Consider the following 15,631-nt stretch of genomic DNA (forward strand, 5'->3'; position numbering starts at 1 on the left):
TAAAAATTCACGTAACCCGCAGTAGCTCTCTACGCAGCACAACGCCCCGGGTGTGTTCTCGAGTCACGAGAGAAATAAGTTCTAGTGGCCAACGCGCGCACCGGAATTACGCCTTCCGTGCTCCTCCACGTCATCAGCGCGTAGCGCCCAGTAAGAATGATGTTGGGAGCCCCCGGAAGGCTTTAAACTTCCCTTCCTCGGCGGCGGCACCCAAAGAGACGACGTTGGCCAACCGCGCGCGCGTCTAAAGCTGGCAGAAGGTTGTGTGGAGAGTTTATGGGGTGGTGGTGCGATTGGGAGCAGAAGGGTGCTTTGATGTGCTCTGCGAGTGCGAGTGATGTGTGATAGGAAAACGTGTCACGGCAGGCCGAGACACGGCCATTCGCAGTCTCGTGGTGCTGTCGACACAGCAGGCGTTGAAAAGCGCGCGAAATCTGTAGCTGTCGATTGTAGTTTATTTTAAAAGGTTTTTTCTCGATTTTCTACAATTCTCATCGATCTGTAGAGCGAAATTCGCCAAGTGCGCCGCGTGATCTACGACGAGAATGCCGCACCGGGAGTGGTGAGTAGGTGGGGGGGGGTTGGGTGTGTACTACGGGTGTGTGTTTTGTCTCTGGTGAGCTCGCTCTGTGAGCTGTATGTTCTATGTGTGTAGTTGATGCGATTGCGAAAAAATCTGTGCACAGCGTGGAAAAATCTATCGTGCTCTAATGCAGCTGATCCAGGGTCAGCACTGAAAAGCGAAAAGTGTGTGATCTCTGGGATGTGAAGCAAAGAAATAAAGAGAAAAGTTTTCTCGTCACAAAGTACGCACGCTGGTGTTTGGTGTGGAAAGCTGAGAAAGTGTCACCCGTCGCCATTGTTGGAGTGTAGTTCTGATACGGTGGCCGAAAGCAAAGTGTAGCGAAGCTGGTTTTTACTTCTTCCGTCGCCTGCTGCACACCACCGAGAAAGGCCGCAAAATTGATCAGATGATGGCAACGACGACGACGTGGTTGCTGTGTGATGAAATGAAGTGGTTCAGCGGTTTCATCTACGCCAGCAGGCCAAGGAGGCATGACGACGAGTCGAGAATCCCGCAGTAGCAATCTTCTCAGCGGTAAATGCTGCTGCTGTGAACGACACAGCGTCACCACCGGGGGCCGCTCCAACGCGCGGTGGTAGTGGTGGAGATGATTTAACCACGCTCCAGTTCCGGCAAAATCTCGACGCAGATGATCCTTCTGCGATTTCACGCCCGTATTAAGAGGGTGTGTTTATGAGTGTGTGTGGCTGCTTATGTGGTGTGTCCATGCATCCCGTATTTTTATCACCAAGCCCCCGAAGAGCGCAAAGAACGAGTCGCAAAGGGGAAATGCGACGCGAAGCCTAGACGGAGTGAACATCGAAACGAAATCCCAACGGCAGCAGCAGTGTAGAGGTGAGAGAATTTGTGTGTATGTGTGGTGAACGTGCGTGTGCTACGAGCTCACGTGAGTTGCGGTGTTCTGAAGAAAAGAAGCAAAGCTGCGCAAAGCGCACTCGTGATAGCAGCAGGCTGAGGAGAAGAAAAGTCGCCTCAGATAGGGTGGCATCTCATAGATTCGCACGATCGATCAAAGCAAGCCCGCTCATCTTCCTAAGGGGGAGGGCAGCGCCTGACGGGACATACAACACACACATACCCGCACATGCACATGTGTGAACCTCGGTAGAGTGTGATCGAAACAGTACCACTCACTCACGTCTCACATCAGCCTCCCGAAAGTCCTGTCCACACTCTGTTCTTGAACGATCGCAGTAACGAAGCGATTAATCGAAGAGAAAACATCCTCCTTTTGCTCCTCCTGTGAGAACATTTCTTTCTCCCCCTTTGCTCACCATTCCTCCTCAACCTCGGCGGTGTGCTCCTCGCTTTCCTGTGCTTACTCCATATAATTCCATCCTATCTTTAACAACGCTCTCCCGACTCGGCTGGCTATGAGATCGTTTCCAAGCGGAATCCTTTGGTGAGGAGAAAAAAATCAAGGGGCATATTCACAGAGAGATAGAGAGAGAAAGAGAGTGCGCCCCGTTTCGGAAGACGGAAAGGTTTACGATCACACACAACTCCGCCTTAAAATTCGCCGCCTCCATGAAGCACCAGAGGCAGCAGGAAAATGGTACGCGAGACACGACATCTGTGGGTTGCAAATTTGCCCGAAACGGTACGAGAGGACAAAATACGGGATCATTTTAAAAGGTAAATATTGCCCCCACTAAATTCAAACATGTTGTTGATACTTTTTTACATTATAATACTGCGCATCGTAGGCTACAGACAATATATTCTGCCACAAGGTAATTTTGCTTTTTCACAGCCGTATTTAGCTTCCGTTGTTCGGTACAATAAAGCACATTCCGTCGAACGACAGTTAGCGAGAAATCCTTTGGTGTATACTGACACTTTTGCCCTGATGCAGGCATTTGCAGACGAGTGACAGTCACGGCTTACATATTGTCTATTGCAAGCAGCAAACCAAACTGTGTTCCGTACCTTAATCCATTTGGTACACTTATGTAGGATCTGTGGAATGTACGTAGTTGACATTATTATCATTAGAAATAAATTTTGAGCCAATGGACCCAGAGTTTCGCCCAGATTGGGTATTTGTTTTAGGTACTACTACTGGCCACTTGTCATTTGCATTTTGACCAAATGCTCAGAGGATCGGAACATTTTTCAATCATTAGGAAAATACGACCATTCTATGATTTACGTATTTTTTAAGTACTTTGTGATTGTTTTCCTCTAGATAGTTGGAGTGATATCATATATATTTAAAGGCAAAGTAACTAAATGTCTATTCCTCATGGTCTTGGAACTCATAATGTATTCGGTATCATTCGTATCAATGTTTTACTAACATTTTTATCTCGCTGGTCATCCGAATTCCGTTCAACTTCAACGCAATAGATGACGGTTTGTGCGCCATCTGTCGATGAATTCTACTAAAACTGTTCGAAATACGTTCGACTGCTGATGCTTTTTTAATTTTCGAAGAACGATTTGACGTTTCAATTGCCATTCAGCCGAAATTTCTCTTCTCCTAAATGCAAGTTCCTTTTGTCTTTAACACTTTAAGTACACATCTGTAATCTTTCTTCGTAACGTGTTGCTAAGTTGGTTTGCAAATCTGCTGATGTTTTTGCCCTGAACCCTGTAGTAATAAAAACACAGATATCAGCATTTCTTGTGCGTTGTCTACCAAGATGTTTGCGTACAACGGCGGGCGGCGTTCTATGGGAAAGGTTTTTCTCGGTAAAAAGCTTACCAGGGTCGTTGTTTAACCACGCCACCGCAAACGCCCAGGACTTGGCGAATCCGTCGCCTTTGGAAGACTTTTTCCAACACAACAGGGCCTATTTACATGTGTTTGTGCGTGCTGAGTACAATCTCATTTTTCGTGCACGCTGGTAGAAATGCTAGAACCCCCCCATGCACATGTCACACCACCTCATCAGGAGTAAAAATGCACATGCTGCAATCGTATACTTTGCTGCCACACGCGACGAACGCCTCTGGACGCCAACTAACAGATAAAAAGAACTTTATTCATGGTGTGGTTATCAGAATGGTGTGGTCGCCTATTGGTATAAGAGTTATCACTTTTTGTAGCACATTTCAAGCACATTTTCCTCCGACACCGCCTGCGAGCAGGAATTTTCAGTTCATTTGTCCAGACCGGTGTGGTCTTTCGCAATCTATGACGACGACGACGACGAATAAGTATACCATTACTTTTTCCTCAAAGAAAATCCCCCCAAGACAACGGCACAATGTTTGACTTATTGTATTTAGCAGTATTGAATGACAAATGATGAGAGGGTTTAGTAGCAAATTTCAATTGATTTTCAATTTTCTTCGTTTTCCACCTCATATGACCAAGTCCCTGGCCCAATGCTAGATAGACTAGCTGTGCTGGCCAGAGTGATTATTCAATTGTTGTAGGTACATTGTATGGGGGATGTCGTGCTTGCATTGAGTAATATAATTTGAAAATATCCACCACATCTCAACCACACATTGAAAATCATCAACTTTTGTAACGTTACAAAAGTGGAATGTGTAGTAATAAATTAAAGTTTCAGGCATTTGAGGTGCTCCAAATGTTGGACACCGTAAGAGACCGCTCATGGAAGTATTTAAATTCTATAATTTTACTAATTTTGAACTTGAAAATCGATAAATAATTGAATGAAAAAACAACGTACACACGTAATAACGTTGGGCCAATGTTTTCCGTAGGGTTAGTAGATTTTATTTGTATCAGCATCTCACTTGGCCCGTTTGTTCGCAGTTTCGCGCTTGTCGGCTGCTGCTTTCTCGCTCTCCGTCCGTTCCGCGCTCTCTCTCTTTCCGCCGTCGAGTCGAGTATGCTCTCGCTTCGGTTGGTTGGTTCTCTTGTTTGAACACACACACACACCGAGCGAGAATGAATTAGCAACAAAGTCGGTGGGTCGAGCGCCAGAGCGAGAAGAGATGCGTTACTGCGGCGCGTGCAAGAGTTTGACGGAACAACATGTCTACTTGGCGTTGGCTGGCTGGCTGGCGCAAACAACAAAGGAGATAGAGCGAGGAAGAGCGAACGGGGGGACCTAGAAATGGACGATTTTTTCCGCCGTATTCTCATTATGTTTCATTGCGTTTTTCTTTGGTTGAAAAGTGTTTTTCCACTGCTGCCTCTGGAACAGCAGCAGCAGCAGAGCGCACCATCTGCGTGTGTGCGATGCTGTGCGTGCAGCAGATAAGATGTAGCTATAAACCAACTTCGCAAAGCACCAGCAATGCACGGTTGTGTGTGTGCGTTAGCGAGGCTTTTCTGCTATTGCAGAAAATATATCACATCGAAGTTCACTGCGACTACTGCTATAGCCACGCGTTCGTTGCCTTGTACGCCAATGAGCTGTTCCGTTTCTCTCCCTCTCTCTCTATCTCCCTCTCTCTTTCTGTAGACTGTCTCTCGACCCATATGGCAATCGTCGTCGTCGTCGTCGTCGAGGTTCCAAAAGCGTAGGAAAATAGCTTCTCCGCATGAAAATGGGCACTGCGAGTGTGTTCTTCCGGGGCATGTTGTGTGTGGTCTCCAGTGGCAACATGCAGCTCACTTCGTTTAACGAGAAACTGAAAACGAGAAAAACTTCCTCAACTCCTTTAGCCATGCGACGACGACAAACACCACAAGTCTCTCTTTGGGATGTGGCTCCACTAGAGGCCAAATTCGAGCTCGAGATCGGGTGTGTTGCTGTGCGTCGTCGTCGTCGGACCAACTCGATCTCGTTCTCTCTCTCTCTCTCACACACAGTCTTTTGCTTCGTGGTAGAGGGCATTTTTTGCGGGCTATTTTCGTTGCTTTCTGGTCTCTGCGGCCATCGAGGGCCGCGCTGATTCCAAACAAGAAACTGTGGGATGTTTGGCCGCCTCTCTGTGTGTGGTCACATCGTGTGGACTGGTGTGAGTGAAGCTGTGTGGAGGTATTTGTAACGAAGTGTGCTGGCTGACTGACTGAAGGTCCAGCCACAGTCAGTCCAGTCCTCCCCCCGCGGGGTTCAGTATATCTCTCTCTGTCGCACGCGAGCGATAGGGATGCACCTGTTATGGAACCTCGCTCTCTGGAAAGGTTCTGGATCTAGTTTTTACACTGTAAATTGCGAACAAACCGCATCTTATGAGGAGGTTGTTGAACGACTCCTTGATAGGGGATCGTATGTTCTCCACAGTCTCCAACAGGAGCAGGCGGTCTGATCGATAATTTTGTGTAGAAATTGGTGATAGACACTAGCTAGCTACAAACATGTGGCAGTTTATACGTTCCCGCTCTTGTCGTCCTCCTGGCTCGGACCGCTGCTGTCCCGCAATGGCACAATCATTCTAAAACTACGTCCAAAAAGGTGCCCCTGGAAATGTTTCCGGGTTTTGTGGATCCACACTCAAGAGCAGCGGGAAGAAACAGGCAATGGCACAATGACCCCTACACTTCAGTTCCACCCACAAATGTTATTTCAGATAAGGATTTTGTTGTTGCCAAAAACGTCCTAAAAGGATGTGCGAAAACCTTATCACCCCAAGAGCTTCTGGTTTGGTCTAACGGACTTGGTCTGGGAAAGGTTCTTTCTTCCAGTATGATCGATTGGAACATTAAAAGAGTGTTTTTGCTGTTCTTGTTGCCTGTCGGTGTGTCATTCAGCAAGAGCGATCGATAACCTTTTCGAGTTTGCAATTCATTGACCATCCATATCCGGCCTAGTCCATTTCTCTAAGTATGAAAAGCAATTCCCACTGACGGCTTTTAAAGAGACGAATGTTAGGCTATTACAGCTCAAAGTCTATATAATACCAAAAATAACTGACCGCTTGAGATGGTTTGTTTTTGTAAATTTCTCTTCTAGCAGAGGAAAAGGTAACTCAATCCTGGCTGTTAGGTGCCGGGGTTTTTATTTTCTACACTGTTCGATGTAGTGTGGTCTCATTGTTCTGCTCCTTCATATTACAGCGCAGCTTCACTGCGAAAATGTCCTCTATCTGTAGGGCTCTTACTCGATCGTTTTTTTTTTGTATTATAGAGACTTTGAGCTGTAGCGACCTCGTCGTAGCAATATCTTTTCGAAAAAGTACGCGTATACGAATTCGAGCAGTCGAGTAGGATCGTCGAGCAGTGTTTACAAAAAATCGTCAAGTATTCATTGACAAAGTTTTCTCCGCGCAATCGGAGATTACTCAAGTTAGTTCATGTGTGACACTCAACGCATTCAGAAGCACTAAACTATATCTCCCGATCATAAAAATAAAAATTAAGGAATATATAAGATTTCTACATAGCCTAACCTTCGTCTCTTTTTAATTCAATTAAAATACCAGTTGTCAATCAGGGTTCCTGGGCGTTTCAAACCCTGGTCTTTCCGAGAGACGTAAACTGGTAGGGGGTTTTGAAGTACAAGAGCCCCGACTCCGAGGGAGTCGGCAACTATGGGTCGTCGGCAACTATGGGCCGTCGGCAAGGGCTCACAAAAGGAGTCTGAATCTGTTCTGCAGTTCTCGAGATTTGCTCGGTCGTGTGATGGGGTCCTGTTTGTTACTGGCCTCCTAACGTCGCGCTTGCGTTACCGCGGGATATTTTACCCCATAACCGTCAAAGTAGAGTGTCGTACAATGACGACAAATGCAGCGACATGGGGATGGCTTCTACGTATCATCATCCCAACAGCAGCAGGCAAAGAGGCAAAACTGCGCTGCGTACATTGATCGAACGCACACCATCGCGCACTGACGGGAGTGTCGTTCGATGGACCACACTACCACTATCGCAAAGTCTGCGGCCAGTGGAGAAAGAAAGGAGGTGGTTCGGTTTACCGTTCGAAAAAGCGAGATGGCAACGGGTAGGGGGGCGGGGGGAATGTTTGTGTCCCGCTCTGTTCCGCGTGTCTGCCGGAGCCCGGGCGGGGGCTACTTTTTTAATGTATGCCAATGAACGAGAGAGCGAGACACTCGGCAATCACCTCTTTCATCTCCACCCGTGTGTTTTCAACAAAAGTGCCCCCCCATAACGCAATGCCTGAAAATAGTGTTTTTCTTTGCGAACGAATGGAATGGGGAGAGAAGGGTGAGGGGAATCCCTCCGTTGGTTTTTTTATAAGCCCCTGCAATGGAAAGGAAGAAGCTACACACACACACACACGAAGGAGGTAAATTGTGGAATGGGGTGGCTCACGGAAAGAGTGTGCTGCAAAGGCGTGAGAGAGAAGCACACACAGCACAGCGCAGAAAGAGAGAGATGCGGCACAGTAATCCCGGTTGTCGAGTTATTCCACATTTTTTTTCTGCTTCTCTTCGTTCGATCCACTTTCCGTGCGATTGTGTGCGTGCCGTGTTACACCTTCCCGGATGCATGCTTCGTCATGTGCCTCGTCGTTACATCGGGGCTCAGTGTGTGTGCGCGAAAGTATTGGGGACGTGTGTGTGTGTGTGCAGGAGCGCGCGCGCGCGCCACACAGCAGTGTTCCCGTGTAACCGGCGAACGAAACTCCCATCGTTGCCGGGGCCGTAGCTCTTCTTCGTCTTCTTGCTCTTCTCGCTGCTGCTGCTGTCAGACAAGCCAATATTTGCTTTACCGTCCCGTCCATCGAGAGTCCGCACGAGACGGCGTCGGGGTGTAGGCGAAGGTATAAAAACCACACAAACGTAACGCCTGCCTGCGTGTGTGTGTGTGTGTGTGCGCACTCGGAGCGAAAAACGATCCGATCGATCGGCCACCTCGTAAATAGCCCGCGCCGCGCTGCTTGACTCTACGTGCGTCATAGCCCACACTCCAAAAGGTGCGGAGGGGCGGAGGTGCTGCTGCACTCCTCTAACCACCGTGCGCTGCGAAGGACGACGGTGTCGGTCGTCGGACTCTCTGTGTGTGGCGTGTAGCGTCAAAACATTTCGAAACGGAAGAAAACGCGTTGGATGGGGGGGGGGCTGCTTATGGGTTTCTAAGGGGGTGGGGTGCGACGTCTGGGGTGGGAAGCAGCAGTAAAAGAAAAAGTCAAGAGTCAATAAAAGAAGATGAAACCCCCCGGCCTGACGAAACTCTACTTTAAAGGCAGTGCTGTTGTATGGGTGTGTGCGTGCTGGCTCTCAACTTCGGTTTTCAGTGGTGTGTGTGTCTCTAGAGTCTCGCCATCGCTCTCGCTCGCTCTCATACGCTTTTTCTCTGCGCTCTGCCTTCCATGGATCGCCCGTCGGTCGGGGTGAAGTTATTCCACCGTTTTTCACGCGAGAGCGAGCGAGACAGAGAGAGAGACAGGGTACGATCGGCGCACGGCGGCAGCAGCGGCGGACGTAGAGAGAAGCACACTATCTCACGGCCCTACGTGTTGTGGACCAATGTTTTCCGTAGGGTTAGTATATTGATTTTAATTGGACCCTGTGCCCGGGCTTGGACCCCGGCGCGGCGGCACGTTGGAGCGAAGTGAGATGCACACACACACGCACACTTTCACACTGGTGTCAGCCCCTGGACCGTCGCGGGTCGGTGGTGAAACAGCAAAGAGCAGCGCGCGCGTTAAGTGAGCCTTTTGCTGTTTCTCCCCGTGATACGTTGATCCCCCCGCGTGTTGATACGTGGTTCGTTTCTGGGTGTGCTTCTGTGTGTGTGTGCGGTGTGTCACACCCTATATGCTCTGGTAGGAGCTATAGAATGCGAAAGCACTTCTCTCGAGCCCCTGAGGGGTGGACTACTCATCGTATGGTCCATCTCTTTTTCGGCTTCCTACAGCAGAAAACCCTCTCGAGAGTGGAGAGTTTGCTCGGGGCTCTGCTGTTTACTTCTTCATGCCTCTTCGGCAAACACTTGGCACACACCGGGGACTGACTGTAACGTTGTAGGTTGTAGAGCTGTAATACCTGCCAACAGTGACGACGACGACGACGAAGCTTCTCCGATTGTTTCTCGGCGCGTACGTTCACCGTGCTGCGATGGTCAACGGTCTCGGGTCCCACGATGATGATGGAACAGCAGCTCTTGGTGGTTTGCGTCGCCGACTTATTCTACGCCACCTTTCGGCGAACCAGACTCGGCCATCGTCCCATACTCTCTCATCGTTATCGCGATACATCGCGATCTCTGTTTCACCAACACACATTTCCTGGTTCGCTGTTGCCCGTTACATAGGAACTTGCCTCGATTTTGGTCGACCATCACACCATCAGCCCGCTGGTGCGTGGTTCTTCGTCTGGCTGGCCGGATATTCTGGACCGGAAGAACCAACGCGTTGTTTCATCTCTTTGACATTTTGTGTCGTATTTCCAGCACCACACCGAGTATTGTGCCTTCCTAGCAATACTGGGTTTAAAAAGGTTTTACTCCTGCGTTTTCAGTACAGCTTCTCTATGCGTCTTTGTAGCGCGTAATGTTGTGTAACCATACCTCTGTCTGCTCGTTCTGCTTACCTCGGATGACAAGTACTTCGAAGATTGTACCTTCACAACCAAGGCTACAGTGTAGGGGATTTGGGGGTTCTGTTAGGCGTGCGATGTATAGTCTCCAAAAGGACGTCCTCCTATGTTCTTTCTTGTGGACATATGGTTCTCTACTGCGTCTCACCTGAACTCTCTGAAGGGGAAAGTCAAGTTCGAAATCGCCCAGCCTACAAAGACATGACGAAATGCCGCTATCATTACTATTTTAAGTTATCAGCAACGACTAATTAAAACAGACGCCCGCCCGCCAGCCTATGGCGATGAACATTTGTTGGGGTCGCGTTGCGTTCATCCGGTTGTGTCGCGACATTGAAACGTACCACACACATTGGCTTACCCTATTCTTGCCTTGCTACGGCAAAATCAAGGACAGAGTGCTCATAGGAAGGTGACGCACTCGTCGGAGACTGACTGTGCATATATACGGAGTTATGCAGGGGTGATACGCATCAGTGCCATCGACATCCGGGGCCTGCCTAAGACGAACTGGAGATACTGTACATTGGAGAAGGAAAAGCGTGATTCCAAACGCTTCTTGCTGCCTGCCAGCTGGGTCGGGAGGGCTCTCTGAATAGTGGACATATTGGGACCGCTTGATGTCTTGAGATTTACAGGGAGCCATCGGAACATCTATTAGACGTATCGATCCAGTATCGTATCGTCGTTACAAATGTCACAAAAGGATGTTTTAAGCATGGCTTCGGCATGTCAAATCAAAGCTATACCTGGTGGTTTGTCAAAAGCTTCCCAACTTTAGGTTCAAGCTGGGTGACTCAACAACTCTCGCAAACCAGAATCAGTCTGGCGTTTACTGAGCACCGGTTCCAGTATTAGGTCAAGCTGTGCGAACAAGTTTTACAAACTGGTCTCTCTGGTCCCTCGGCAAGAGCGCGATCCCTACAGGCCGCCGCAATATTGTGTTGTGGGCTGTCGTGTCGTTACAACTACTTCTGCTTTTGCCGCAAACTGTCTGTATGGCGCCACTTGCCACCTACACACTAGAGTAGCTGCAGGTTGTGTGAACGTTTTTGGAGACAGGTTGAAGATTTATTTCATGTCATTTTGTGGTGCTGTGGACCATTATGCGAGATTTGGGTTCGACATTTACGAACTCTGTGTTGTCAGCTTTTGAATGAGAAACTCTTGTTTCTATGAAACGCTTCTATTGTTTTCTGTTCGTATGAATTTAATTTTCGTTTTCGGAGACTGAAATATCGAAAACATACATTCTTATGTCTAAAGTAGTATGGTGAAACATAATTGTTTAAACTTATTGGCTAGGCTCATCGTGGTTTTCCGTAGATCACCTTTACATCCTGAACCGTATCCAGTACCTGATAGTTCATCAAATAAAGTTTAAGTGCTAAACTTTAAGTTAATACGACTCAGTCCGTTTGAATAATCAATGTCCGCTCTAATATAACCTGTAAGGTAAATGTTTGTAGACTCCCAGTTTAAAATAATTCGTTTGGTTTTTCGTGTCTCCATTAAAAGTTTTCCCGCAGTGAAAGTCGCTTCGTTTTTATAATATGCGTTTTAAACTGGCGTAATAATTTTTTTTTCTTTAGTAATTGAAAGCTGATGTTTGTTAATTTTTTATTGGTCTTTGCGGAATACCTTGACTTTTGTTGAATGTCCTACACATAGACCACTCACACATGCGCGTGCGTTGGAGTTTCGAGGGCTCACGTTAAAAAATGGGCAGATCGCAGCTTAAATGATGTATTTGTTATCGCTGGCAACCTCTGCCTCCCACTGGCTTTGTACACGTTTAGCCTGATCCATCAGAACTGGATATTTGTCTGGTTCTTTTAATTCTTGGAAGTTTTGGCTAGTCTAATGCTACCGAGTGAAGAAGTTGGTAGTCGTATGGCGCCAAATCCGGTGCGAACACAGAGCGAAGGTATTTCCGAGGGGGGTTCACTGTGCAGCCGCTCGAAAAGACTAGTTCAACAGGATTTCCCTGTAATTAATTGGATATACAAAATTCCACAATAAAAAGCGCACAATGATCTCTCAGCAGTTTTAACTTCACAACACAAAGTTATTTGAAAGTGACAAGTGAAATACGAGGGCTGATGATTTTTGCATCTTTTGAATTACCGCGGGCTTCGTACATCCGATTTTTTTGTGGCGTAAGGTTGCTACACATGTCAGTGAATTATGGTGAAAAGTTCGCCCAGTTTGAGTAACCAGGCAATTTTTTACAGCTGTTTTGCTTGGACAAGATTTGGCACATCGTCGATTTTTGTCTACTCCAAAAAATGGATGGCAAACAATCTTTATCAAATTTTGTGGGAAAACCCGAAATTGAGAGCTCTCGGACGCAATCGAAATGTTGATTGTGGCTTACGGTGAAGCTACTAAAACCAAAAGCAGCGCTTATGAATGGTTCAAAATTTTTTTCAGCGGGCCGAGAAGATGTGAACATCGAAAAGTCAAGTTTGGTCGAATATGAACAGTTTTGCTGACAGTTTTCTTCGATTGCAGGGTCGTAGTGCATCACGAGTTGTTGCCAAAAGATAGAACAGTCAATAACGAATATTTCCTGCAAGTTATGCGTGATTTGCCCGAAGCAATCTGTCACAAACGCCCGGATTTGTGGGAAACCCAAAATCGCTCCTGTCGCGCTCCTGCTAACACACCGTGGTTTCTGCACGAAGTTTTGGCCAAAACAACACACTAATGATGCTAAAGCTACCATATTCGACAGATCTGGCCCCCTTTGACTTTTTCCTGTTCTTTTCCTTTAGCAAAACTCAAATTACCACTTCTCGTGGTCAATTACTTTTGGAGTACACAAAAATCGACGATGGACCAAATATTGTCCAAGCTAAACAGCTGTCAAACATTGACTGATTACTCAAAATGACCGTACTTTGCACTATAACCACTTTGTAGAATTTCACTCAACAATTTCATGTTTTTTAAATCATGTTTTCGATGTTAGGAACCGAAGTAAGGATGCGATTGATTTCATTGTTGATCCTTTCGATAGAACAAGCAAATAGTTACAATTTTTTGTGTCGTCGGAATGTTTGAAAACTGAAAAAAAATCTAACGCACACCTAAACTGTGCGTTAATTTATCTTTCCTCATTTTGAGACTTTTTAATCATGGTCCTCCCGTGCTAGAAAACATTAATGGGAATACGGTATGTGGAGAATACAAATCAAATTCTTAAAGAAATCATCACTCCAGGTCAGCTGACCTATGTGCGTTGCTTGTAGCTGCTGTCGCCGTTAGGCTCATATCTCCGTGGCTTATTTAAATTATTATTTGTTCGCGAAGCGGGTATTTTAGTTTTGCTTTAAATTCGCAACCCCCTTTTTCGTTGCACATAATTCATCATTGTCAAAACGAAAGAGTTTGCCAAAATTCAGACAAACTCAAGAAGTCATTTAGACGTTTTGAGGACGTTTGTTACGTTTAAATTGTGATAAAGATTTTGCTTGATGCAAAAGTTAGGAGTTTGCATGTTATACCCGTACAAACATTGAAAATAACTCTGCTCATTGAAGTAGTGTTGTTTGCTGTGTCAGTGCTTTCGAAATTAAGAATTTTTATGGCATGGAATTTGTGCTGTGTGGAATGCAATGAATCTTGAAATAATAATTGCATCTTTAACCATTATTACCTACAGTTTGCCCCGTTCCTATTGTTCTGTTCATCCTGTCCGCATACAGTCCGTTCGTTTTTTATTCGACTATCGGAACGGAACGGTAGTGCGCCCGCCTGCCGGGTCTGGCTAGAAATGCGGAATTGAAAGACACAATACAATTATATACATTCCATCAACAACGTGCGCGATCTGCTCGTTATTTGGTGAGTGTGTTGCGTGAGGCGGTGGTTTTTTGATAGGTTGGGAAAGTACGCATCTGATCGAGTGTGTGTGTGTGCTTGGCTTTAATTGAATAACTAGAGACCGAAGGGTCGTGGAAGAAGGTTATCGTGACGACAACGCAAGGCATATAACGACGAGTTCCCGTACGAGAATTGTTCTCGCTGTTTCTATCAGTGTCGATCGCTGTAGAGAGCGATTCTAGGTGGTTAGGTTCACATTGTTACAGTCGAGCGATGTGCAAGCGAGACTCTCGACAATGATTGCTAAGTATTTCCAACATCTCACTGCTTGTCTGTTTAGTTACTGTAAACTCTAGTACTCCAGGTTAGGGTGTTCGTTCTTTTTGCGGTCGTGGCTATTATGGGTAACATAAGTACGAACCTTGGCAGTACGGACACTAGGTAAAATTAAAATTGGATTGGGATTAGTTTGGACTTTATAGTTTTGTTCGTTGCAAATGACTGAAAAAGGAGAACATAACTCCTAGCCAAAGCAAGGCCGATACCCCACGGGACTGCCACGTCATGAATTATTATTGAATCGCACGCATAGAAAGCACACGACTGAAATTTGAAACGTTAGGTACGTGTGTTCGTTCGTTTCTTCTTATCTAGTAAGGAATCTAACTTACAAACTGCATCCATGCATGAATATTAGATGTTTTTTGCTTTTGCTGTTGCTGCTTTTTCGCAAAGGAACATGCATGATCGATAATTAGTATTGTATTGATTGATTGAACAATTGTCTTCGCCATCTCACGAACACAACTGTAAGGCGATGACTGTCAGTATCAACTCTGTATAAAAAAAATTGCCGAATGACCAAATGCAGCCAACAACACACCGAGTGAAGTGGTGTTGTTATGTAGTTAAATTCGCTTGGCTATCGTCCGGACTTTTTGTCTGTATGTGTATGTTTCCAATTCCTATCAATTGTAATGCAGTAGCCATCTCGTCACCATACACTCGCTTTGTTGGATGACGTCACGGTGCGATGACTTTTGGAAGTAATGCCCATTTCTAATTCCTAAACAAATTATGGCTTGCCGAAGGATGTGCTTAAGAAACTTATGTGTACTTAAGAAACCAAAAAGTAGGATCGTAGGATCGAAAAGTTTCGTTTCTCTAGGAGGCATCAGAAACACAGTACTGTTTATCAAAAATAATTTTAGACAGATCTGTGACCACTTGACTGAGAATGCCTCTGTTTAAGATGTACATTAGCAAAATATGCCGTCTTTTCCGTGTTTTTTTCTAAAAAGGCGAACCCGCACACCACACCGGAATTGTTGAGTCCGACAGCTGAGTAATCCCGTTTTCAATTGCCTGAGAATCTAAACAAATAGTTCGGTAAAGTCTCTCGAATATGGTCGGATACAACTCCGGTCATGTCGACAGAACAGACTGATGGAAAATTGGTCTGAACAGAAGCTTAGAACAACCGCTATTGAAGGTTTTTTAAACTACCGCAATGATATTACGGTATAAAAGAATTTTCTCCAATGGGACACAAAAAGAATCGAATCTCAAAGAAACGTTTGTCAAAAGTCAAATTTATGCGACCTGGTGAAATACGAAAATGCTGGTAGTGAGTGGGTGGAATACACAAAAGCACGTTGACTTATACTTCAGAAAGGCATTATACTGTCTTGCGGAAGGAAACCGACGAAAAAGTGAATTATACGGAACGGAAATTTATACGAAACATGTTAAATTAAATCATGGTCGATAGAGCACTAAGTAACGCTCCCGGTTGATGTTTCTTCTTGTTGATGTTATATAAGACCTTTACCTTGTGATGTTTACTCC

General features: G+C 46.0%; 1 protein-coding gene across 1 annotated transcript in view; it reads left to right on the plus strand.

The window, feature by feature from the left end:
* Positions 1 to 2,138: 2,138 nt before the first annotated feature.
* Positions 2,139 to 15,631, plus strand: part of LOC128270565 (protein split ends) — a 77,925-nt gene continuing 64,432 nt past the window's right edge. Inside the window, exons 1-2 of the mRNA XM_053007976.1 lie at positions 2,139 to 2,221; positions 9,762 to 9,773. Of these exons, the coding sequence (XP_052863936.1) occupies positions 2,139 to 2,221; positions 9,762 to 9,773 (95 nt within the window). The remainder of the gene's footprint in view (positions 2,222 to 9,761; positions 9,774 to 15,631) is intronic.

Source organism: Anopheles cruzii, chromosome 3 (genome assembly GCF_943734635.1).
Source record: "Anopheles cruzii chromosome 3, idAnoCruzAS_RS32_06, whole genome shotgun sequence".
Taxonomy (NCBI): domain Eukaryota; kingdom Metazoa; phylum Arthropoda; class Insecta; order Diptera; family Culicidae; genus Anopheles; species Anopheles cruzii.